The 25,848-nt window shown below is 34.0% G+C and overlaps 1 protein-coding gene across 1 annotated transcript; it reads right to left on the bottom strand.

Moving 5' to 3' along the window:
- Window positions 1–58: 58 nt before the first annotated feature.
- On the bottom strand, window positions 59–25,824 carry LOC116343552 (thyroid receptor-interacting protein 11). Its single transcript, XM_031771679.1, has 7 exons — window positions 25,372–25,824; window positions 24,548–24,640; window positions 2,724–5,443; window positions 2,484–2,647; window positions 2,194–2,397; window positions 519–794; window positions 59–451 (listed from the first exon to the last, which is right to left on the bottom strand). Exons 1-7 carry the CDS (start codon window positions 25,615–25,617, stop codon window positions 195–197), a joined length of 3,960 nt encoding a protein of 1,319 aa, XP_031627539.1. The 5' UTR covers window positions 25,618–25,824; the 3' UTR covers window positions 59–194.
- Between the last annotated feature and the right edge of the window lie 24 nt (window positions 25,825–25,848).

Raw genomic sequence — 25,848 nt, 5'->3', positions numbered from 1 at the left:
AACACGTTTATATCAAACGAAATATGGTTTAAAAAATATATAAATTATAGATATTGGATGGGTGGCAAATAAATCTGTTATTCTTTTCCTCACATTTTTTTATTCTCCGTTAATCTAATAATGCTTAACAAGTAAACTTTCTATTTGACCTGTCTATTAATCTGTTTGATTGCACGAAATTAAAAAAGATCGTATCAAGAGTCGTTCAAAATGTCTTTGAGAATTGAGCTGGAGTTGCGTGGCGCATTGAATGTCTGAAGCATTGCGTCTGGCAGTAGAATGGGTTGAACGGTTGATGATTTTCGAACTGGTTCCTCTTCGCCCGCTGCTTTCTTTGGCGGTGTGTTCATGCTAAGCAATGATGGTGCATTGTCATCCGTACGCGGTTTCGATTCATTCTCAAGGAATTTGACGAATGCCTGAGCCAAACTCTCTTTACTATAACTGCCACCTATTGAAAGAGTGTGGGAAATTTGTTAAAATCTTTCATCTCATGATGGAAAACAGACAACATTTACCAGCTTGATTATTGTTCGGTGATTGGTTTCCATGTATAATGGAATTGAGCCATCCGGTATTCGTTCGATTCAAACCGACTCTGTCTGATTCTTGTTGATTGAAATCCAACACCGACGAAATTAATTTCAAAATTTGCTGCTTGTCGTTGTTCGGCGCCATTATGTATCCGATGAGTAGATTTTTCAACAAACTTTTATCAACGCGATCCGCCTGATTCGATTCGTTATCTTGCAGTTTTGATTCGGTCGAATGCAGTTTATCTTGAGTTTTACGTACTAAAAATGAAAACAAAATACCAACGTCTGTTAAACACTTTTGGAATATGAATATCGGTGGAGAAAAACAGATAAAGTTGTGAGGATTTTGGCGAAAGAGAAAAATGTTGAAAACAAAAAAAATATAGTTTCCAAGCGATGGAATTCGGTCTAGTGCATACATACCAAACGATGATGATCAATGCTTATCTCATGCCATCACACTCAAATTAAGATATGTTTGATAAAAACATAAAATGTAACGCGGGGAAGAGCAAATCAAGGTCCAAACAAAATTCATGCAGCATTTGAACGATTTTGATGAGAGTATAATATAGGCACTGGCCTCTTATAAATACACCAGTACCTGATATTAATACTCACACCACATATCGACAATTCATCAAATTAAAGTAATTTTTTTTTGGAAATATTATAAGCATTCTAAGCAAAACATACGGTTTTCCATAAGAATCAAAGTTTAAGTCGGGAATGAATGATGTTCAAGTATCTCATTTTTAAAATGGAGTAATTAAAAATAATGAAAAAAAACCGTGTATTTTACTCAGTGCACTATGAAAATAATAAAAAACAGAATATAAATATAAAATGAAAATATCATGCAAAATATATAAATAAATGCAAGACGCAACCGACAAAAAATGAACGAAAAACTAGCAAATGTATATATTAAAAAATAAAGTATAAATAATACGCTTGACGACACAATCACAGCTATCGAGTAACCCCAATCTGCAACGTGGTTCATTTAATTATAACAATTGCCCACAATTACAATTTGAGATTTCTCCATAGAATGCATATATAGAAATGGTTCTCACATTACGTAACACAGGCGCAACGATGAGAGACAAACACATAAACGCTAAAAACAAAATACGCAACAACAGCAAAATGAAGCGCTCTTCATTTCTCGTTCAACTCAACAACAAAAAGACAAGTGCAAGCAAATTCAATGAGCTACACATAACCGTGCACAATAATAATAAAAATAGTGTTTTTTTTTTCAAATTAAATATGAATGAATGTCCGAAAATGATAACCGAAAAACGATTGTTTTGTCTTTAAATCGAGTAATTGTAATGTAAATATGTGTGTGGATGTTTGTGTGTGTGCCGAATCATTTAAAAAGCGTATATCAGTTGGAATTCCGGAGACTCTCTTTGATACAGCCCAGAATTACCAATTGATATTGACTTTTCGAAATGCATTTTTAAAAAAAAAAAAGGTAAATTTTGACGATTCTTTTATCGAAAGGTAGCTTTTTGATCCGAATGATGAACGGTGTGCGCACGCTCAATGCTCATAACCAGACTTGTTAGTCGAATTTCACACAATGCTTATATGATTTTGAAATAAATAAAAATGAAAGCAAGCGATTTGATATCGAAATACTTACACTCTTCTTTGATTGTAGCATTTGTCACTTGAGCGATTTCCAATTGATCGGAAATTCGAGCGGCCGCCAATAGACCCGCTTTTGACTCGTCCAATTGCGTTTTAAGCGATTCGATTTCATTGAGCAGTGACTGTCGTTTGCCAATTTCATCATTTAATTCGTTTCGAATTCGATTTGTCATAGCTTCTACATCGCGTTCTTTGTCTAAAATTTAAGAATTACATCAAGCGTTAAACAGTCGATTGACATTATTTTTCATTTTTTTTTTATTGACGATGATTGAATGGTACCTTTTTGGAATTGCTCTAACACACATTGCAAATTGGTTAAAGCAGCTTTGTTTTTGGATTCTCGATCTTCGGCTTCACTGAGTCTGGCCGAGAGTTCATCTTTCTGTTGTTTTAATACTTCGTATTGTGCTTGTATGGTTTCGGTATGTTGATTAGCGCGAATGCTGTGGAGACAAAAAGTTGATAAAATGAGTGATATTCCGAATATAGAAAGACAGAGAATTTTAACCAAAACTGTACCTTGCCGAGGTGTAAGCCGTATTCGATTTTCGTGCCTCCTCTTGCATATTGGCCACCTCTTGTCTCGTTAACTCCAGTAAATTTTGCAATTCAATCATTTCGGCTGTGTGTCCGTTTTCCATTTCAATTAAATGTTCGCGCAAACGATTCAAATCCTTGTTCAACGTTTGTTTTTCTTCATGCAATTGAATTTTTTCTTGTTGTAAAATTTTCTGATTTGTTTGTTCGGTCAGTAAATTGTGTGTGAGAATGTCTGACTTTTCTTTCAGGAATGTAACTTGATCGGTTAATGTTGCGATTTCATTATGCGATGCCTGCACTTTTTCATTCAATTGTGTGCACGCTGCACAATTGTTCAATTGCTGACTTTGTGTGGCGATCGTTTGTTGTAGTGTCATTAGCATTTGGTTGAGTTCCTGGATTTTTGCGTGGTATTGAATGTTTTCGTTGTGCTTCAATTGAATTGCATTCACCAATTCATGTTTCTCTTTCGTTAAAACCTCAATCTTCTGTTGCAATTCGATCAATTGATCGTTCGACTTCACATCGATGCTGGCCACTTGAAGACGTTGCTGTAAATCATCGATTGTTTTATTCAGTTCATCAATTTGCGCTTCCAATTTATTTTTCTCATTCTCAGCACTGGTTTCTGCCAACTTGTAGTCTTCTTCCAGATCATCAAAATCTCGACGAAGTCGTTCCAATTCCTCGGCATCCAGTTGCTTACGTTGCTGCAATTCTGCAATTTCTTCGGTTAATTTTTGTGTTTGTTCTCCTTGGGCCCTCAATGTTTCCACTTCGTTTGTAAGCTCAACAATTCGATCGCCTTGCGCTTTGAATTTCTCTTCAAAGCCCTTTTGTATCTCGAGCTTTGAGTCATCGGTACGCATCTGATCTAATTGCTGTTGCAATTGATTTATGGTATCGAGCAATTCGTACTTTTCTTCTTCACTTTCGTCCAATTTATGAGATAGATTGTTGAAATCATCTTGCAAACTTTGATTCAATTTACTGGTATCCTCTAGTTGTGTTTCCAAATGCAAAATGCTGTCTTCATTGTGTTCGGAAATTGTTTCCAATTTTCCCGCTTTTACATTCTCCAGTTGATTCAAGAGAATGCCATTGTTTTTCATTAATTCGGCGACTTCTTGTTCATAGTGATGCAAATCGGCCTTCAGCGTCTTGTATTCATGTTGTAATGTTGCCTTTTCCGTCGACACCGTTTCGAATTGTTTCATCAAATTTTCGCGATTCACTTCAATGTCCGACAAATGCTGGTAGGTTTCTTTGACCGACTTAAGGAATGCATCAAGATACAAACTCAGTGAATTGTTGGCAATTGATGGTTCATAGCTCAATGTTTTCGAAATGATTTTTTTGAGCTCATCGAAGGAGATTGCACCGGATTCACATGCATTTTTACTATTCAAAGCCGATTGCAAATCAATCACTTGCTTCTGTGCCATCATATTCTCTTCTACCAGGCTCGATTCCAAGTCAACCGCCTGCGATTTCAACATATCGTGCATTTTATGCATTTCGCTTATTCGATTCTCACACGTTTCATGGTTGGATTGCAAATTTTTGTAATCACCATTCAATTGCTCCAATTTTGCATTGAGCTGGGCACACTTTTCCTCGAGTGTTTCGATTTGTTCGTTTTGATTCGATCGTGTTTCCTCCAATTGTTCTTTATCCACGCGCAATTGATCGAATTCTTTCTGTAACATCATATCATCCTCTTGCAGAGTGTTGAATGCCAACTCATTTTGTTCCTTTTCGACATTAATTTCATCCATGGTTTTTTGAAGTACCTCCAATTTTTCAACAGCTTCGAGTGCGACACGCATCTCTTTCGATAGACTTTCATTTTCAGCTTTTAATCGGCTTACCTGCTCTTCTAAGCTATTCTTTTCGGTAACTACCGAACCCAATTTCAAAACATTTTCATCATACTGATCTTTGATGTCATTTAAAATCGATAACCGAGAATTGATTTCATCTAATTCGGTTTGCAAACGATTTATCTCCATGGAACTGGTCATTTTCTCCTTTTCCAAATCGATCAACTCAAATTTATCGCTACCTTCACGACTGTGTGTCTCTTTCTCCTCAAGTGATTCGGTGATTTCCGATGTTTTGGCGATTAATTGAGCTTGCAGCTCATCGATTTCGGCTTTGAAGCGATCGTTTTCTTCGTGGCTCGCGTTGAGTTGTGCCTGCAATTCATCGAGACGCTGCAATGATTCCTGTTTTGTTGTCTCCAATTCATTGTGTTCTTTTGTTAAATTGGCAAATTTTTCATCGGTTGCCAACTTTTCATAGCGGACAGCATCCAATTCAGCCTTGAGCATTGTGACATTTTCTTGGAGTCCATTTTTGATGAGTACCAAATTTTGCAAGGCTTCCGTGTGCTGTTGGTCCAATTCATCGAGACGCTTATCTTGCTCAATTGCTTCACGGTGCAAATGCTTGATCTTTTCATTCAATGACAAATTCTCATCAAGCAATCGCTGAATTTCGCCATCTTTTTCATCCAGTGAACGACGTAAGCTATCCACAATTCGGGGTGTTTCATTTGTTTCGATCGATGTTTTCTTCAAACGTCCGGCCGATCCATCATTTTCCTTTGACGAATCCGACGAAACAGCCTTCTCCGACTCCCAGAACCAACTATCCTCCAGACTAGATTGCTGTGCATTTCCATGCTGATCGTTTTTCTAAAGTGAAAAAAAAAAAAAATTGGAAAAAGGGTAAAAAAAAGTTGTGATTTTTTGTTCACATAAATTGCATGTATTTTGACGAAACAAAAGATTTCTGCGATGATTTCACAAAAATTGTGCCAATTTGAAGGGCATGTTTAACTGAATTTTCGTCATAAACTATTAATTGAAATAATTTTCAATTGAGTTCTGTTGTGAATGTGGGTCAATACAAGCACACATCCACATGCCATTGAAATAGTCTTCCAAGATGTCTCTTAACATCCGGACCGGATGAGTGCTTTAAAATTGCATGTAATGTTCTGTGCGCTTTGTGTGTGTGTGTGTGTGCATTTGAAAACTTTCGCATTTGACCGTCCCTTTCGCATGTTTGGCTGTTGGCTTTTGGAATGATGAATAGAGCAGGTAAGAAAAAAAAATTTAACGAGCTATTTGACGGAAAATGTGCAAAATGAAAACAATGCACAAACATGAAGTAAGCATGACATTTTATGTGACCACATCGCATAATTTGAAAAGTGAAATATGTTTTAAAACGCGACACAAATACAATTATGAATATTAATAGAGAGATGTGAATGTGCATAGAAGAGAAATAAAAATTGCATGAATAATTTGAAAAAAAAAAAAAAAAAAAAAAAATACCAACTTCAAATAAAATAATAAGCGAAGCAACCGATTTATAAAATGACGAAAAAATGGAAGAAAAAACACACAAATAACAATTGAAATCGCATGTAATACACAAAATGGAAATTACTTTATGATCACATTTTTATTCAGTGTCGTTGTTGAATTTTAGCCGTTGTTTCTTTTGTTTGCCCATTCGGCATGTCTACAATGCGTATATGACTGTATCTATGTCATCTGTCGGTAATATTAATATTTTTTTTTCGTCGTCGTGGTTATTGTTGTTGGGAAAAGATCGCGCGAACGAGAAACGAATGAATTGTGTTTGTGTGATCCACTCCTTTTGGCTTTATTTGCATTTATAGTCTCTGGTCTTTTCTCGCACATTTGCTCTCAGTGTATGTCACATATCATTGTCGTTGTGCAATTTTGTGCGTAATTTCGTTGTGTGTATGTACACATGTACCGTGGAACAGTATAACAGGTGCAGATTGAAATAGAGAGCTAAAGCGTTTAGAAAATCGCAAACAAATCATTTTGAAATATGGTACGTGTACATGAATCGGATTAGATGAATTTTATGCGGTTTGCTTGTTTATGATAATAATAACCGTTATTTTCCAAATTGATTTAATTTTTTTTCTCTGTTTGCTCCTCTTTCTTTTTGTATATCTCTTTTTCTCTCTATCTGATGACAATGTGAGAATGAAAAAAAGTGCCTAATTCATCCTTCAAAAGTTGCATATGAAAGTCAAGTTTTAGTTGGACACATTATTTGAAATGGCTGAAACACCACAATTATTCTGGAAACTTCAATTTTTACTATTACATGCAACAAAATCGACATTAAACACACACAAACACACTGGTTCCCTCGCCAAAACAGGCGTTCCACCCAATAAAAATCATCATTTTTCCCATAAATTTATTTGTCATGATTCCACCGAATCGAAATAGTATCGTCATCGTTGCAACGAACACTGGCTTGTGGAGAGGCAAATTAAACTTTTGAGACAGTCATTCCATCAATTCATATTGTAATACATCAATTCGGTGAGGATTTGCACTGTAACTGAATATTAATGAAAGTTGTGGAAAAATTAGTTTTACGTCAACCCAACAACAAAGTGTGACGATGTGGTTTTCTTTTGCCACATTGTGAAAGGCAACCTTTCGTAACCAAAAGCCATGAGCCTCAAAATCATTTTCACAATAGAGATAAATGTCAAAGTGAAGGGTATAGATAGCGAACAAGGATTGATTTCTTGCTATTGAGAACGTCGCCATCCGGCAAACAAATGGATAAATCAACAGAAATAAATCAATATGGTATATTCATATTCACCATTTTCGTTGCATTGAATAAATATCGTTTGAAATGTTATGTTGAATTTGAATTCTTTACTGCTTTTTTTCTTTCTCAATGTTTTCAAGTCTGGTTTTTAACTCGCTTCAAATCTAATGTGTTTCGATGTTGATGCATTTTTCTCTCTCTGTCTCTGTGTTGTGTCTTTAAAGGTGTTAATTGAAATATCGTGTGCGTGAATGAGCATACGCAATGCTTGGAAAAAGAGAAACCAGATTCGTGCCATTTGATTTGTTTCGTTTGTTAATTATTTGCAGCTCAAATGGTTGATTTGATGTTTGGTCCAAATAATTGTTTCTTCGTATACATTATGTGTACGTGTATGTTACACGACCAATGGGCATGTAAATAAAATATATGTACTAATCGAAAATGCACGACAATTGAATAACAGTTGCAAATGAAGAGATTTATGCTTTTGTACTTTAACCAATGATCGCGATCAAGCGATGAATGTGTGTTTCGATCGTTCGAATGCATTATTCCATCATCATACTATACGGCAAATCAAATATGCAAAATGTTCCAAATGCATGTGGATTGTGGATACAGAGAGGCAGAGAAAAAGATTAGTTAAATGTCGGTATGTATAAATAAATAAAATGGGATGCAAATGACGTGTGTACAAATTCAAATGAATGCCATTGGCAGAGCAATCGAAGAAGCAGGCAATCGAGCGCACATTTGCGCTTGATCCATTTGCACGATTGCATTAATCATTAATTCGGTGGACGAGTTTATTTTTTTTGAGCCAAAATTTAAATGTGATGAATATCATTTGATATAGAAATAAAAAAAAACGAATGGCATCTTTGCAGAGATGCCTCTGTCATCCAGTGGACCTTTGCTCAAGAAGCTCAATGAAACAAAAAAAATAACAACCGAAAAAACCCAACTCGAACTGCATTTCAATTTGGTGAAACCCAGTTGTTTATTTTCGTTCATTTCTTTTATTCATTGTATTTTAAGTATAATAGACATTGCGCGCTATCAACATATAGATTTTGTTCCGATCCGTGGATGGCATTTCAATTATTCAGTGACACAGTGCTCCAGTCAAATGCGATCGTTTTTTGATTACGCTACATTTTATGGAATATGTCACCAGCAATTAAACTCGATCGCAATTGCATGCAATCTCTGTGTAGGTAGGTCTTTTTTTCTATCAGAAACTAACGCGAGCCAAATATGATTCGCTACAAAGCAACTGATACCATCAATATGGAGCATGGAAATTTATTCGGTGTTTTTTTTTGCGAAAATGTGATTATTATATATTATAGCACAATCGAAGCCTGATATTTGATTTGTCGTTTTTTGTTTTGTTTATTTTAATGACTGACTTAAAATTGGCCGTATCCGGCGGAGAAAAAAAAATGAACATCAATTTTCATGCTCATAGCTCGGCCACTTCATAATGCGAACAATGCAAAACAAGTGATGCATGAATCATTTTCATTTACTCGGCTCATACCCGTTCGTTCTATCTCTTAAATTCAAATAACATTTTTTTCAAATTAAATTTTTTATCAGCGTATCTGATTTTTGGAACGGATTTTTTCTACTTTTTTCAAAGTAACACGACACGTATCGTTGCATTTAGCATTTTTTTTATATGAAAAGTTTTTCATCTGCCAATATTTTCATATCTTTCCATTGAATTTTTTCTTCGATTTGAACGAAAGGGAAAAAAGTCAAAGTTTATAGTGTACTGAAAGTTCAACCAAATAAATTAATATGATATCTATTGATTTTACATAAAATAACAACAAAATTGTCGGAAATCGGTTTATCTGGTCAAATTCAACAAAAAAGACCATTTCAAAAGACTATTCATGTTCGGTGACTTCATATTCTGTTGCACAATTGTTTGACGGCCACATTTATCTAGTAAAATAAAACATTCAACAGTTTAAGATTGTCAGAAAGTGTCTGGCTGCGATTTCAGAACTTTATCGACGTTGAGTTCATGCATAATGGTTATTTTGTGAAAGAAAATTATTCAAATAAAGTGCAAAGGTCGGTGAACGTGGTTTGGTATGAGGCTAACGAAGCGGGTCATGTCTTATTGAATGGATCGCATTTTCGTTGGCTTTGATGTGATATTCACAGAAAGCGAAGACCATTTTTATGTGTACTTTGTTACCTGGTATAAGTCATCTTCTTGACTCTAAATGGTAATATACTGGTGTTGTGTTGAAAGTATTTTATCTCTTGCGCCAAATATTTACCAACGGAAATAAACGACACCATTTCAAAAAAAAAATAATTATCTTTATTGTTTAAATGTCGTTGCGTTATGTTTTACTTTGAAATTGAATGGCGAGAGAAAGGGAAAAAAGCGAGTAATGTTAAAGAAATTGAAAAGAAAAATACACATGAAAACAAAATGAAAGACAAACGGCCTAAAATAAATCGTTAAAGCCGTCGTCGTTGTCGCCGATAGCGTAACCATACAAAACGCTTTTAATTAAACGACAACTTCGGTTGATTGTAAACGTTTTTGTTTCTTTTCATTTCAAGTGTGAAATGCTGGCTAATTAATATTTTTTTTTCATATATGAAATAGCAGAGAATTGCTTAGCGTTGAACTAATTCTGTGCGTTGCATAGAGTCGAATGTTTCGGATTTCAGTGAATTCGTTGTATGCTTGCCACGATCGAATGTGTTGCTTTTTGGATTTGCTACGGAATATGCATAGAAAATATATTCATTTCAACAATTTTTTTGTTATTGGTCGTTCTCTTCTTATTATTTATTTATGCTTTTAGACGCTCTTTATTTGCTCACTGGAAAAACACATTTACAAGCTTCAAAGGTGCGATAGTGTAAGTGTGTTTTATTCCAAAAAGGCACCGGTTTTCTAACTAAATGAGATACCGTTTTATTTGCTCTTGACGAAGATTATTATACTTATTTTCTTAGGCCGTTTTTTTGTCTTCTTTCTCTTTTGGATTCGGTTTTTTTGGAAACGAATGGACAAAAGCATGTTTATCTAAGGCATCTGGCAAACACTTAGTGATCTTGTTGCTATACACCACCAAATTCATTAGAAATTTGTTGAAAATCCGTTAAAGTGGTATATGATCGGTCGGCGGATATTGAACTTCAATTTTAAAATCAATTGTATGAGTGACACTAGGAAGAGTGGCATACAATTCTTTAATGTATAAGTGTTCAAATTTAAATGGAAAACATTCACTTTATTTTCTAATTCAAATCGTTTTGGCCTGTTTTGCATCCGTTTTCCATTGGGACTCATAAAATGTGTATTTATTATTCTTATCGGTTTTGTGTCGTCAGCATGAACAACAACTGCTCCAGAAAGCAACACACACACACACACACATTCAATTCGAACTTTAGAAGGAAAAATTCCTTTATTGTTTGCCATCTCGATAAATATGAGTAAATAGAATATGTTTGCTTAGCACCGAGAATAAAACAGTGTCGATGTTTTTGTGTGTGTATATGTCGCTTGATCGCTCTATCTTTTGCTCTCTCTCTCGCCATCTCTTCAAAAAATTGACGACAATTTTTCCTGAACGTGCTCTTACTTGCCTCATATTTTTTGTTTGTCTCAGTCTCTTGCGAGTATGAGTCTGTATGTGCGCTTTGTCACCAATGTAAACACAACGACATAAAATGAAACAGTTCTTTTTTTATTGGTTCGGCTACATTTTTAAATGAAATAATGAAGAGAACACGACACAAGAATCGTTGTATGAACAATAATAACCCAAACGATCCGTACACAGAGCACACGTAATCGTGCGTTTCACTTTATTTTGTTCAAATAATGCTCATATTCTTCTTAGTTTATTTCGTTTATTTTTTTTCGGCCTACCTAGCCTCATATGTATCTCATTTACAAAGCGAGTGCGTTGAATGCGTAAGTTAGTTCTTCGGCCCGATACCGAATATATCTATATTCAAATTTTTACATCGTCATTTTAGTTAGTCGACCAGAAATTTCAGGTCATACGTGTTCATTCGATACATTATGCATAACCATCTTGCAATCAATTGAAGACATTCCATACAACATTGACGCTTGACATGACACAGGGAAGGGGGTTAGATATAGTATGGTTGATGAAATGTACGACGGTTGATCGGTAGCGTACCACAAATGTGTTTTTTATTATAAGAAATGTGAATTTTTGCTAAATGTTCAGAAATGATCGAAGATCAACTAAAGGCCGTACCATATGGCAATATTCAAAAACTTGTCGTTAATTTGTGTCTGATTGCACATTATTTTCGTAATTTATTGTTGAATAAAAGCGATTGAAAATGACAAATGTTTAAAGGCCAGATTGCATGTAATAAAATTGGTTAATGCAATCGAGTCAGTTTCGGCGACATACAAATATCATAAAACGAATTCCATTTCAAATGAATTTCACGAATTTTATGTCAACTGTTACAGACCAAAGTTACATTTTCGATGTTTGTGCTTTTATTTGGCCAAAACAGCCACAAAATCCATTCACACCACAGAAGAATAGAAAAAGAAGAACCGAAGAAAAAAAAAGGAACGGAACATGAAATGCAAAATAAAATAAAATTGCATATTTATTGGTCACACAAAATATCCCGATTTAAAATTCATGAAAAAGAATCAAATCGACACACAACGTGAACTTAAATCAGCGCCAACTAAGCACGACATTATATAAAAACAAATACAATTGTTTAATGGGAAATAAATCGAATATGTACGAACGTTGAGGGCAATATAACAAGAAATCAAGTAGAAAAAAAAATGCTGACAATAAAACAGAGAAAAAAAAGTTCATCGAAATTAAATTGACTAATGAGTTTTCAATTTTTTTTTATTTGTTTGTTATTTCGTTGGACGATGTCACGAATTATAAACGCTTGCCTACTATTTTCTGTATCGTTATTCCATTTGCATTTGATATTTACAAAATGATATAAAAACTAACGAAATAGTTAAAACTATGTGAAATGAAATAGAAGAAATAAATGCTGTTATCATGGGGAAATAGTTTTCGTTCGAAAATTTGGTCACTTCCCGTTTAAGGCGATTCTGGTATTAAAGGAATGAGCAATATGAGATTCTGTTCTGCAAAAAAAATTGGTGAATTTCAAAAGTTCTATCGAAGTTTTTTTTCTTCTTGCTTCATTGAAAATTCTCCACGAGTAACTCCTTTTAGAAACAAAAAAACCTACATAGAAATTATATTTTAATCGAAGTGGTACAACAAACTCTGTATTGAATAATATTTAAATTTTAAAGATTCATTCTATGATTTCATCTCTGAAAAATGCAAAATAATTTTTAATCTAAAAAAATTGGCCATTTATAGTTGAAAAAAAAAAATCATAGTTAAATGTGTTTTAATCGCACAATAAACCGAATTAATGTTATTAGTGGCGCGTATTATTATTTTGTTGTTTCTGCTCTTGCTTGTTTGCAATATGTATTTCATGGTCTTGGCGTTCGCGTACTAATGTTCTTTCGTGCGAATGCCATTCACAAAAAAACGAAAAATATGCTAAATAAACGATGAGAAAATGCCAGATTCGTAAAATATACACACGAATAGAGTTGGTGGAAAAATTACTGTAAATGATGCAAATAATCGCCGTTTTTATTTATTCGATGCAACTTAATCAGGTTGCCCAGTTGCATTGAACTACTGTATGCAGTTGCCACTGTGTGCTGTATGCTATTCTTATGCAGATTTCGAATCCAAACGAATGTCTTGTATTAGATAATAACGAATAATTTGACTAATAAGCGAACATATACACACACGCTACGCCAACTAGCCTCAGCCGAAACAATACAATTTTCTTCATCATTTTTCAACAGCATTCAGGTGATTTTGATTAGAAATAAAGTAGCAACCAAACGCGAACAGCAAAAAAGCAATCGTGAATTAATGAACGAGCCGAGAAAAAAAAGTGCTACTATGTATCGATGTGGAGAGCGCGATTACAACAAGAACTTGAGAAAAATGTACCTGTTGCTGTGAGTGCCGTTGGGTATAATTGTTGTTGTTGTTTTTTTTTTGCTACTAGAGTTATAGAGCATGTGCGTGTCAAAACTCGACGTCATAGATCTCATCGGCAATATCAATGAAAGAATTTGATTTGTGAATTAAGTTTGAAAAAGACATAAAAAGTGGAGAATAAATGCACACGCTTCAACGCTGCACACATTCTGTAAGTGGGCTTTTAGTTGAATGATTTTACGACTTGATATTTCAAATGGAATAATTTTTATTAGAATCTGCATTTTCAGATTACTCGTGCTACTACGATCGGTGCACAAATCGGTTCAGCAAAATGTGTTCTTTTTAATCGTTTGTATTTCATTCGGCATATTCGATACAGATGATGAAGAAGAAAAATTATTTATTAAATGTTAAGTTCCGAGGTGAACTGGTTGATATTTGTTTCACAAAAATTCAACGATTTCGGATTTTATTCGGAAAAATTCACTTAAATTCAAATAGGAAAAAAAAATAAAATTGATAATTAAATGGAAAACGTACTTTAATCGAGCGTGATTGAGTTTTTCGAACTTTTCACCAGCGTCAAATACAACTTAAATTTGGTCTAGAACTTCTTTGCTGCTTTGTAAAATGTACGACAGTCTTTACAAATTCACTGTTACATGTATCCTGTTCAACACCAAGCACGAAACTGATATTAGAAAATTGAAAAGCGTTGTCGCATCAAAACCACCGCGCTTCGCGTTCGAGCTCACAAAAAACGACGACGACTACTACGACTACTACATATACGTCGTCAATTTGTTCTCATCATAGTCAACCGACAGACACAAACACACGGCCCATATCATTCAACACTTCACATCGTATATCCGACCGTGTGTATCAAGTGCACTATGGCCGCAGTACAGTTCACTCTCTGTATGTTTCTGTTACTCTTTTTTTTCTGTACATATTCTCTTATTATTTCCACGGGGCAATACGATATCTGTGTGCTTTATGTGTCATTTTCAAACAATTCGCTTTTATTCACATTTTCTATCTCGCTTCAGTTTTATTTCATTCTCGCTCGTTTGACATAATGTTTAATATTTCGTATTCAATTTTTTTCCTTCTTCTCTTCTTTTTCAAAATATATATTTCGACTCTTTTTTTTAGCTGAATGTGCGATATGCCGATATTATTGTATGTACGTGCGTGTATGTAAGTGTGTACGTGTTTAAATGTATCGTTCGTTTGGGTTCTGTAATGGCAAAACTTTGATTATGACCCACGACTAAATAAAGTGCTCAGCAAATTCCATATATACACACATTACACACATGCTTACACATACACGCAAAATGTCGATCGCGAAACGTTAAGTTTTTAGCAAGCAGCTAAACAATCTCTTTAACAGCTCAGAGAATCGGTAACGGCCGACAAAGCCGAAGTGTGAACAAAATAATCGTTTATCATAAGCATAAATAAACTTTTAGCTCTGTATATCATTCCGTCTACTGTTTCTCTTATGCATGAAATGCGTTTGCGACTCCTTTTCTTGTCATACTGAGAAATCAACTGAATTGGTGGAATGTCATTAAAGCGGCGATCAAGAAATGTGTAACAGTAATTATTATAGTTCATTTTAAGCACACTTAGAATAATATGCGGCAAAACTATGGAGCTTGTCTCTATCTCTCCCCCCTTTGTGTTCCATTGCTATCAATGTTGTTTCATTCATTTGCCGTGCAATGTTTGATTTTCTGTTCGCATTGGATTTGAATTGCATTGCAATATAAAGCGATGTCAGCATAGTTCATGTAAATGTTCTAATGAAAATCATGTTCAATGCACTTCTAACGAAATTTTCTATCCATTCTACGGTCGTTTTTTACCGCAACATTCTGTTTTTTTTTCTGTTTATTTTTCTCTATATTCCTCACACAACATAATTTGCATAGAGAAATACCATACAAAATCCAAACGGTTTAGGTGAACAATTACTGAACACAAAAAAAATACTGATGTTGATTTGAAATTATTAGAAAAACAATGTGAGCAATTCTGTTTTTTGATGTTGTTGTATTCAAGCAGGTAATTATATGGTTGGTGGCTGGGGTTATGCTTTGCGTATTTCTTTATATTTGTTTTACTGTTTACTTGTGTTTTTTTTTTTGACAATATGACGAGTGGAAATTGGTCGTTAGTTTGTGAATTCAGCGCAGTCAGGAAATGACGACACATTTATAATATTTCATATTTGTAATGCACAAACAATTCACTCCGATTTTTTTTTGTATTTGGAATTTAGAAATTGGTGTCAAAGCATCATCGACTTGCTCGATTCTGTTTGGGTTGAGGGGAAAAGTATGAAAATTCCTATCGCGCCGATTGCAAAGGCGAACAAGGCTTATTATGATTTTTAACACATGCGATATTGGTTAAATGGTTTGATGAATCACTGAATCGCATAATTTGAAACCGCGAACTAGAATGAGACAGAGAAACTTGAAACCGCGAAATAATTCACAGACAAAGTCATCAGCAAAAAGACAAAAAAAAAAAAACAATCGAATGCTTTGTATTTCAGCTGCCGTTGTTGTAAACGCATCAATTCAAATGCAGTTTGTTCATCGATCAAAATTAAATTCAACACCGACACACACACACACGATCGCAAGTCGATCGATTCGTATTTGCGAAGGGAAAATTGAACGTTTTGCAAAGAGACTAACGGAAGAATTGAAAAATTAAACGAGAAAAAAAACCTTGACTGACTTTTTTTCACAAAATCTAACCTAACGCAAATTCAGATCGCAACGTAAATGCCATTTTCGCATATCACTTTATGGTTTATTTTTTATGACAAGACGCTGTTGTAAAGATTGTGAACAGTCGATAGTGTGAGATAAAGTGGCGACAGATTGAGTGAGATAGAGACGACGACAGGCAAGATAGACAGCGATCATGGTAAGCGAACGCATATATTGGTTCAAGTTTGTTGTGGTTTTTGGTTTCGAAATTTTCAACACAATTCAATGACACAAATTGCTCAAGATTTTAGTGGGATTAAATAAAAAAAAAAGAGCCATAGAACCATAGCGATACTCGAATCAATTATGTACCCTTGGTTAATTCAATCAAATGTTTGTTATTTCCCCCGTCCGTTCTAACTGATTTCTTTCCGTTGGATTGGCACATGTGTTGCCTATGATCGAAGGTGACAAACACATTTTCCGAATCGAAAACATGGGTGCCTTCCATCTCATTTCGTTTCCCGATGTGGAAAATTATATGAGCTCGTGGTATATTATTCTTTTTTACGAGCACTAAACAATCGACCACAGCAACTGCAACGGATGGAGAGCGGTACCGAAGAGTGGAAAACAAATTACAAGCATACATATGAAATTATAACAATGTTCCACATGAGAAAATGCCTAATGACAGCCACTTTTCATGTATATAATTTTAACACCAATTCATTGGGCACACCGTACAAATATGTTTGTGGTTTTTGTTCTCTAAATAAGTACAAAATTTAATCAATGAATGATTTTGTCTTTTTTAAATTGTCCACCAGACACTGGCGCTTGTTATTATGACTTTTTTGTTTCTCGTCAACCGATCACTGTGTTCGACGGTGAATTGTGGTGTGATTGAAAATGTACCTATCTCGTTTCCGAATAAGATGAATATTTCGAGTTGAATATTTTGGAATAAAATCGTTTCGACAAAGACTGTGGTACATCGAAATTCGAAATGAAAGTCGAAAACACTTAACACATTTGTTTGAATTTCACACATTGTGCTACCTGCATGGCGAAGACATCTGGATAGGTATCGGTGTTTTATCGTACATGCCACTGAAATGGGACGAAGCAACGACTAGTTCAGATGAAATGTATCGCACAAGTGATGCGCACACGGTACTATCCGCGAATGAAAACCGTACGCGAGCACGCGTGAAATCAACAACTTCATCAATCCTAATTGGCAGACACTGTCTACTGATTTGTGCAATACATGTTTATTTATTTTCTATTTATAGTAGTTGACCAACCACAAAATCACAAAACACCATTTAAACGGCGCAATGAAGCCACTTCAACCGCATTGTCTTTTATTCTCATTCGCTCTCGATGTGTGCTAATATAAATTGGCCATTTGTATCCGTGTGTAAGATCTTCAGCGAAACAAATCGAAAACAAATACAAAGGAAAAACACACAACCGATCGACCAATTTGATTTGGCACATGCAAATTTCTTCAACATCAAATTTAACAAACAGTTATTTGCTTTGCGGCTTTCTAATTAATATTAGATAGATTTTCAGAGTTTGAAAACTAATATTCTGCTTAATCGATAAATGACAACATGCGAAACAAAAAAGATACACATGCGGTGTTGTGTGGAGTGGAGAAATGTGATGCCATCGATTCCGGCCAACATCAATTGTCGTCGATTTCTATTTTGAGCATATATATCTATTCACCTCTCAGATCTCTTTGAGTCTCTCTCGCCATTTTAAACACTAAAAGAATTTAATAATCTCGTGAGTTGAAACACAAAAAAAAATGAATGTCGATTGCATATATGCACTGTGTGTTAACCAATTCAATTAACACATTCAACAAAATCACTACGCAATTGGCACGAAGCATTTTGTAACGAATCCATCGAAACGAGCGCTGGTGAATGTGTGTAGGAACGGAAAATATTCCATCGTGAGAAAGAAACCAACACGTTTCGTCTTCAAAATTATGACGGAGATATGATCACATCCACTGAAGTTTTAGGAACTTGTTAAAATATGAAAGAAAAAAAAACGATATATAGGGAAATATTATCGAGTGTTGCGACCGATGTTTTTCTCTCATCGTATTTGTGCGTGAGACACGTGTCTTTGAACTTCAAATTAAACTAAAAACTGTGGAATTTTTCTTTTGGACTTTATGACCAAATTTAACTTAAAAATTCTCGACTCGACGTGTTGTAACCAATTCATTGTAGGAAAGAATTCTTACTCACTTCTTGTGATGCCTTTTATTGAAATGGTAAACTAAGAATATTTCCCAAAATCACATTTGTTATGACACACAAGTCATGAACCTCATTGATGCACTAAACAATGATACATTTCTCGGTTTTCATCGGACATATTTGAAAATCCATATGGGTTAGAAATGTCAACTTCCATCTCATCTCCTGCTCGTACAAATGGGAATGCCATAAGTAGAGAGCAAGAGGTGAGAAGGTACCTTTTCATCCATTCATATTTTTCATCGAGTCGTTCGTTAGTTATTGTTGACTTTGTTCCAAAAAAAAAAACTTCTATGAAATATGAAAGTGCGTGAATAACGAGATGTAGTTGAACAAATGATCATGAATTAGACACTTGCTATTCCATGTATGTATATGTATTGTCTCTGGCTTCGGAAACAAATATACATGTACAAAAGAAAAACAATCATCGGTCACACTTCAGTATGATGAATTAAACGTATTGTTAATAATTGCAGTTGCTTAAATTCTCATTTGAATGGGCAGGTTATTTGGATAATTTCAGTTGAAACGAAATAATTAGACGAAAAATTAAATAACCATTGTAAGCCGATATGTAATAAAGAGACAAAGTGATCAAAAATAACTTATCCAATTCGGATGTTGTATTTTTTTCTCCGTTCTCTTGATTTCGATCCATGTGGTTTCCATTCGAATATGGGCCATGAATTGCAAAGTGTACGATATTAAAGTAGTCAATAAACCGTGAATTCATAACTTCAACGGATGAACGATGTTTCATTTACTTTATTGCCCTTATCGCCGCTAAAAAATCACACACACACGCTCACTGCATCTTCCAGCCAGTTTTTTTTTATTCATTCAATATAAATTTTTTCTCTCGTGGCTCTCTCTATTTTACTTACTATTGTTGTCGTATATTCTTGAAAAGTGTAATTTTCGTCACGAGAAGTGAATTGAAAACGGAGTACACCGGACGTTGAAAACGTGTTTTTCAGTGCTATCATTTTTTTCTCATCGCGGATAATGCAGAGATAAACAATATGTGCCAAGTATTATTAGATTTATCGATGGATATTGACTTATTGATGTGATCGTGATGCGGCCGACAGGAAACATTGCTTTGACTAAAACTTTTCATACACAAACGTAAAATTTGTAGAGCATATATGTACCGTGGCATGAATCTATGTGACAATATAGTGTCAATATTTGAGTCAAAAGTTAACAATTTGAATATGGAAATTATCACGCCTGTTTACAATGAATGAAACAGAAAAAAAGTATTATTAAAATGCATATGACAATTTCTTCCAAAGAAAACACACATACATGAAATGTACACGATTCCATTGCGCTGAACTAAATATTACGTAATTTTTCCCGAGCTCAAACAAACGTTTCGCATTTACTAAAGAATAAATGGTAATATTCGTCTTTGTTGTAAACGATTCATGTTTTTCGTCTTGCACTGCAAAACTGTCACACACAAGAACAACTATTATGTCACACACGTAGATAAGATGTCGTCCCGGAATGAATATAATGGGCAAACGGTGTTTGACTTTGTCGTTTAGTTAAAATATAAATCATTTTTTTTACCCATAATCGAATTGCTTCATCGAAAATTACTGGCAAATAATAAAAGCGAAAAACCCAGTGCTTATGAAATTGTGTCATTTGCAAGGTTTAGCACATAATAAAAGAACTGCATATAAACTAAGCCATAATTAAATCAACGAAAAAAACACACACACAATATGGATTTTCAGCAAATAGAATGAAAATAAAAAAATAAAAAAAGTGCCGAGAGAATATTTGAAAGAAAAAAAAACCCTAACAAACATACACGACACGGACAAAATGACAATCGAAAAACAAACAAACGAATGGCATTGTATGCGAATGGTGTACACACGGTATCTCTTCATAACGATAAAAACGGCTTTGCAAATGGCAAAACCATACAATAAATTTGTAACCAACATGAGCACATAATTATAATTGTTTAGCGTTGTAAAAATTCATAAATGCACCGCGCACACACACACACATTGAATTAGAAAGAACAGTGGAAATCAAAATAGAAACTGTGTCGAATGCATGGGAAATGTGCAAAATTCTCGCTCTATGTTTTCCGCTGTCATTTTTATTTACGATTGAAAATTGGCCACTTAACATTAAAGAGGCTGTGCTGAGTAACTAAGGTTGTGTGATTTGATGGCAAAATTTTCGTTCGAATTTGTTTTTTATTAGAACAATAAAAAGAGCGACGAAAATTAAAAATCGAGATCCGTATGCGGTCTTGAAAACATTGAGTAAATGTATGTATTTGCTTCGTCTTTAATTGATTTGGCTCAATTAGAGGAACACAAAATTAGATCTACAAATGTTTCTACATTGCACTTTCGAAGGGAATGAAGTTGTGCAATCAGGCTATAAATTCAAACCAAACAAAAACAAAAACTGTTTGTTACAATACAACAGCAAATTAAATATTAACTCACCTGCTGTTAGTGTGTGTGTGTGTGCGAGCACGTTTGCCACAGACGAGAGAATTGTTTTCGTTAAATTTTAATATGTACTTGAGCTTCTAATTCTATATCAGAAAAATTCTCATAAAAATTATTGTTGAGACAATGGTGTTCGTTCAAAGCGACCGTAAATTCGTAGATTGTGCATGTTCGTTATGGAACAAGGCAGAAAAAGTTCAAGAAACGTTACACACGGACCAAAAACAAAATACATCGCAAGCGAAGTAGGAGCTTGATGAGTGTGCACCCACTACAAAGAAGAGGCAAACGGAAAAACTTTGTCGATATAATTATCGAGCAAAAAGATAAATACAACGCGTTAATACGAACAAATTTGCATAAGTTTCAAGTTATTTAAGGTGCTTTTTAATTCTATTCATCGAGTGTGGCGCACTCGGTTTTTATGGTCGTTTTTGCGCTTGAACGTATTATTTTTTCTTTTCGTTATTTTAATAACATTTTTTTTTGTTTTATTTTAAAATGTATATTCTGTTCTTTTGGCCACCATTGTTCAATTTATCTGTTCTTTTGTTTCGATTTCTCTATTATATTTTTTTCTCTTGCTCTCGAATTAAAAAAAAATGTCGTTCACACAAACACAAAACGGGGATTTACCAGCTCGTTCACGATACGATTTATCACCTAACTGTGTGTGTTGTACGTACAAATGTAACTCATTTTCACAGGTGGTTAGCCGTTTTATACTCCCGCATATCGCGCGCTGTGTTGCTGGGGTGAATATTGATAAGTATGCGCGTCTCTTTTTTTTTTATAACCAATTCTCATTATATTTGATTCGGTAAACATGCACATGGCCAATTATGATTTTTATTTACACAACACCGATGAGCACATATGCATTCTTTTTGGGATTGTCGTTTTTTTTCTTTTGTCGGATCGCGTGAAAGGCTTGTTAATTGACAAATTGCAAATGATATCGAAGTGCCCGCATTTCCAAAATATATTGGCTCGAAATGTGTACTCTTTGACTTTTCCCTCTACTTCTTCTTGCGGCCATAAAATCACTTAGTTTCCCTTCGATATTAAATTGAATTTGAGCAAACATAAACTTGCAATGACTCATATTTAAGCTGGGCAACCACATGCAATATTCTGACGCGATAATGAATTTGATAAACTAATGTGATATGTGAATGAATCAAACAAGCATCGCTGATAACAACCAATATAGATTCGGTATGATTCGGTGATTAAAAAAAACACTTGATGAAAACTGACATCGCCGAAGTAATTCTTTTTTTATTCATTAAATTAAGATGTAATGTCGTGCATTTTTAAAGGATTTTCATTTTTGTGATTGATTTTGATGTGAAACGAAAAAATATGAATTGATTATATAAAGCCATATTCACACCGCGGTGGATTCAGTTGATATGAATTTGATTAATTTTTTTATCGAGTAATCCATATCGGTTTGGATACTGATATTGATTCGGTCGGTGCGACTATAAATTACTTTGTGAGTGCTAAAACCCAATCTAAATGATCGATATTATTATTTATTGCTTTTTGAGTTTGGTTTTTTTGATATACGCTTTTGATTTCATCACCAAAAATAATATTTATATCGCGCAAAGATTGAGCACCTGCAACTCAGCACTTTTATTAGTGCTACATAAATATTTGTCGACAAATTTGTTGTATATGTTGTCGATGTTTAATCATTCAACCGCCAAAGTATACATAAAATCTGGAATTGCCTTTTTCCCTCAATTAGAAACGCGAATTTCAGCGCATCGCTTAAAATATGTGATGACTGTTGATAAATATATACGTATACAAATAAGTCATGAAACTAATTGAATGCTAGTTTTTGTTTCAAATTAAATCATGAATTTTTATGAGATGAAATTTTTTTTGAAATTTTTCCAGTTGAAAAGGGCACAATATGCTGTTTTACACAAGTTCATTCGCGCACTTCCTGAAATTAATCAATGTTATTTTTTCTAACAAAGTCGACTTAAAACACATTTGATTCGAATTAATACTTGTTGTTACATGTTTCTTCAATTGATATTGATTCTATGTGTTTGGTTTTTCTTAATAATGACGATAGAAATTCCCAAGAGAAAAAAAAACAGAACAATGTTAACTAATACAAACAGGAATGAATGACAACGTGTTATACTTCTTCTATCGCAAATTGTGAATATTTTCAAATAACTTCAAACGATAAAAATTCGATTTGGAATTGCACGCTAGAATATTTGAACAATGGGCTCGTAAAATGCATTTTAAATGGCGATTTTTGCACTGAGAATTTTTTTTATCGCAATTTAGTACTATTATAGAAGTTTTTGTGACATGCATAATTCTTTACAACAATAAAATGAAAATTTATGGATTCGATTACTATTTTAATGGCAGTTTTAATGAATTTTTCAAAAGACTCTCTAGCTTTGACGAAATTACATTTTAAAATGGTATTTTTGCCAATGAGCCAAAATAATAGCTTTTTATAAAAAATTTCAATGAGAATCTGCCCATAAAAATGCATTACAAAATAACCATAAAGAAAAAAAGAAAAGGGAAAATGTGGATCTAAGCGTTGAAAATAACGGTCATAAGCAATGCGTTCAGTCACGATGGTTGTAAATGTGTATTCTCGGCTTTTTTCCCTCTTATCTTATCGATAGGTGTTGTTAAACAAATGTCTCGATAATAATATTATAATAAAAAATGGTTGACGCTCGGTGTGTTTAATTTAGCCCATCATTTGAAAAAGGTGTTGATGATACGTGCGTGTACGTATGTGTATTGTTCAAATACCGAATTCTATTTGGTTAAGAATGTCTGTTGCTTACATGTTTCATCATCATTTTTTCCATCGTTATTATCGTATAGTTTCCACGTATGTTTTTTACTTGTTACACACTGCGTACTTCTTTTTCAAATTTCGATTAGAACGCATTTGAATTCACTAAACAAATGGTTAAAACACGTTTTTCTTGGTAGATTTTTCTATCCCTCGAAATGGATAGAAATTATTATTTTCGCTTTGACATGTACATTCTGCTCTCAGCCAGACAACCGTGTCAATTCAATTGTGACTCAATTGCAAGATGTCAATAGCGATAACATATACCGAAAGGACGGATAAAAGCATTCTAGGTATTATTATTTTACCAGGCAAAAAAACGGATCATTTTCGATTAAGATTTTCTCGAAATGTGTTTGTCATCACCGGATATACCAAATAAATGACGTATGTTTATGTTTGATATCGAATTTTATCTTGTTAAATATAAAAAGGCTCATTTTGAAGACTGTAAAATAATGTATCTTATACCGATATTTTAAGATGTGTCTAAACAGGCGCGTGTCAATTGCTTAGCAAATATTTAAATCTTGTCTATTTTCACAAATGTTTTAAAGTTCAAAATCCGATTAACAATTTGCATGCATGGATTTGAACGCGATAAATATGAATAAAATTTTGAACATTTGGTTACATAACCCATTTTATGTGTGAATTTTCCGTCCGACTTTTCATTTTTTATGAATTTTTCGAAGAGAAATATTTCAAATTTTGCTAATTTTAGCTAAACTTACCGATTTCTGTGTCGATGATGCTGCACCTGCTGCATCGTTCCTTTGAGTTGGCGTTCCTTTAAGTTGTTCAAGCTCTTGTTGTAATTTTACAATCTAAAATACAATTAAGAATCAAATTACTTTCACTAAACCTTCATTCGTTACGTGTACTTTTCATCAAAGTGACGATGGCACTATTAATTTCATTTAAATGGTTTCTCTGAACGAATTTGGAATGTAAAAAAAAAAAACGATTATCACAATGAGATAAGAAATTCGTGTATCTATAAAATTTAAGGTGTAGTCGTTCTTTAAGTGAAACGGCATGCTTATCTCCAATGAATCTCTATGAAGATATGAAATGTTATTTCGTAAATGATAGCGTCCAATGATGATTTGTAAAAATGTCCGCTTTATTTGATCACCATTGTGTTCCGGTGTATATAAGAAAGTTCAAATATTATTTCGCAAAACAATGCAACCACACAAAAAAATAGTTTCGGCCTTATTTGAAAAAAAGAACCATATTTCCCCTTTTTTTGAGTGTTACTAACTCTAATTTGGATTCTATTTAACAACTGATATGAACTGTGTGTAAATTGTAAATAGTTTTACGGTCGGTAAATTTTAATTTTCTCTTTTTACATTCACTCCATTGTATTGTTGCTGGAAGGCATTTCAAGCCTTGTTCAAATCAATGAGCAAATTCGTTATCAGTAGGTTCCCATGATTCGCGTTTTTAATGCTTTCAACTCGCAACTTATTATCTATTATTATGGAAACGGAAAGTTGAATAGTACACACCGGTTGTCGAATCGTAAACGGAAAACCAAAATGACACTTACTTCATTATCCTTTGTTTCGCACAATGAATTTAATTCATCAATTTTCTTATTGGCTTCTTCAAGACCAACTAGAATTTCATCATCGATGCTGGGTTCTTTGGCGCTTGATTCACCAAGCTCACTGTTTGATGTTGATTCTTCTAGTATACCTTCGGTGAATACATCGTGCATTACATTTGAAACGTTTGATATTTGCCCTTTAAGGCTATTCAAACTATCGTTCACATTTATATTAAACCATGACATTTTGACCACAATTCTTTGCTACACATTCAAATTGATTGATTTTTTTGATTGTTCACAGAATTCTTGGAATCCCTTTTTTGGATCAATGCAAAAATAAATCGAACGCAATTTATCACCAAATCGTCATTTATTTGTTTCTCAAATATTTTCAACACTTTTTATACTTTCAATACATTAACCGTTCACATTTAGACGATAATACACATTTAAACAGTGGATTTTATGGATATT

The sequence above is a fragment of the Contarinia nasturtii genome, unplaced genomic scaffold, assembly GCF_009176525.2.
Source record: "Contarinia nasturtii isolate CC-2019 unplaced genomic scaffold, AAFC_CNas_1.1 Cnas_scaffold_1037, whole genome shotgun sequence".
Lineage (NCBI taxonomy): Eukaryota > Metazoa > Arthropoda > Insecta > Diptera > Cecidomyiidae > Contarinia > Contarinia nasturtii.
Note: the sequence above shows the minus strand (reverse complement) of the source record. Positions and strands in the feature narration are given on the sequence as shown.

Excerpts from the sequence above, each read along its gene's own strand:
- LOC116343552 (XM_031771679.1), bottom strand. The coding sequence starts at position 25,617 with ATGTCATGGTTTAATATAAATGTGAACGATAGTTTGAATAGCCTTAAA. Across the intron at positions 5,444-24,547 it reads CATCATCGACACAGAAATCG|AAAAACGATCAGCATGGAAA; the intron begins GTAAGTTTAGCT and ends TTTTCACTTTAG. Across the intron at positions 2,648-2,723 it reads ACGGCTTACACCTCGGCAAG|CATTCGCGCTAATCAACATA; the intron begins GTACAGTTTTGG and ends TTGTCTCCACAG.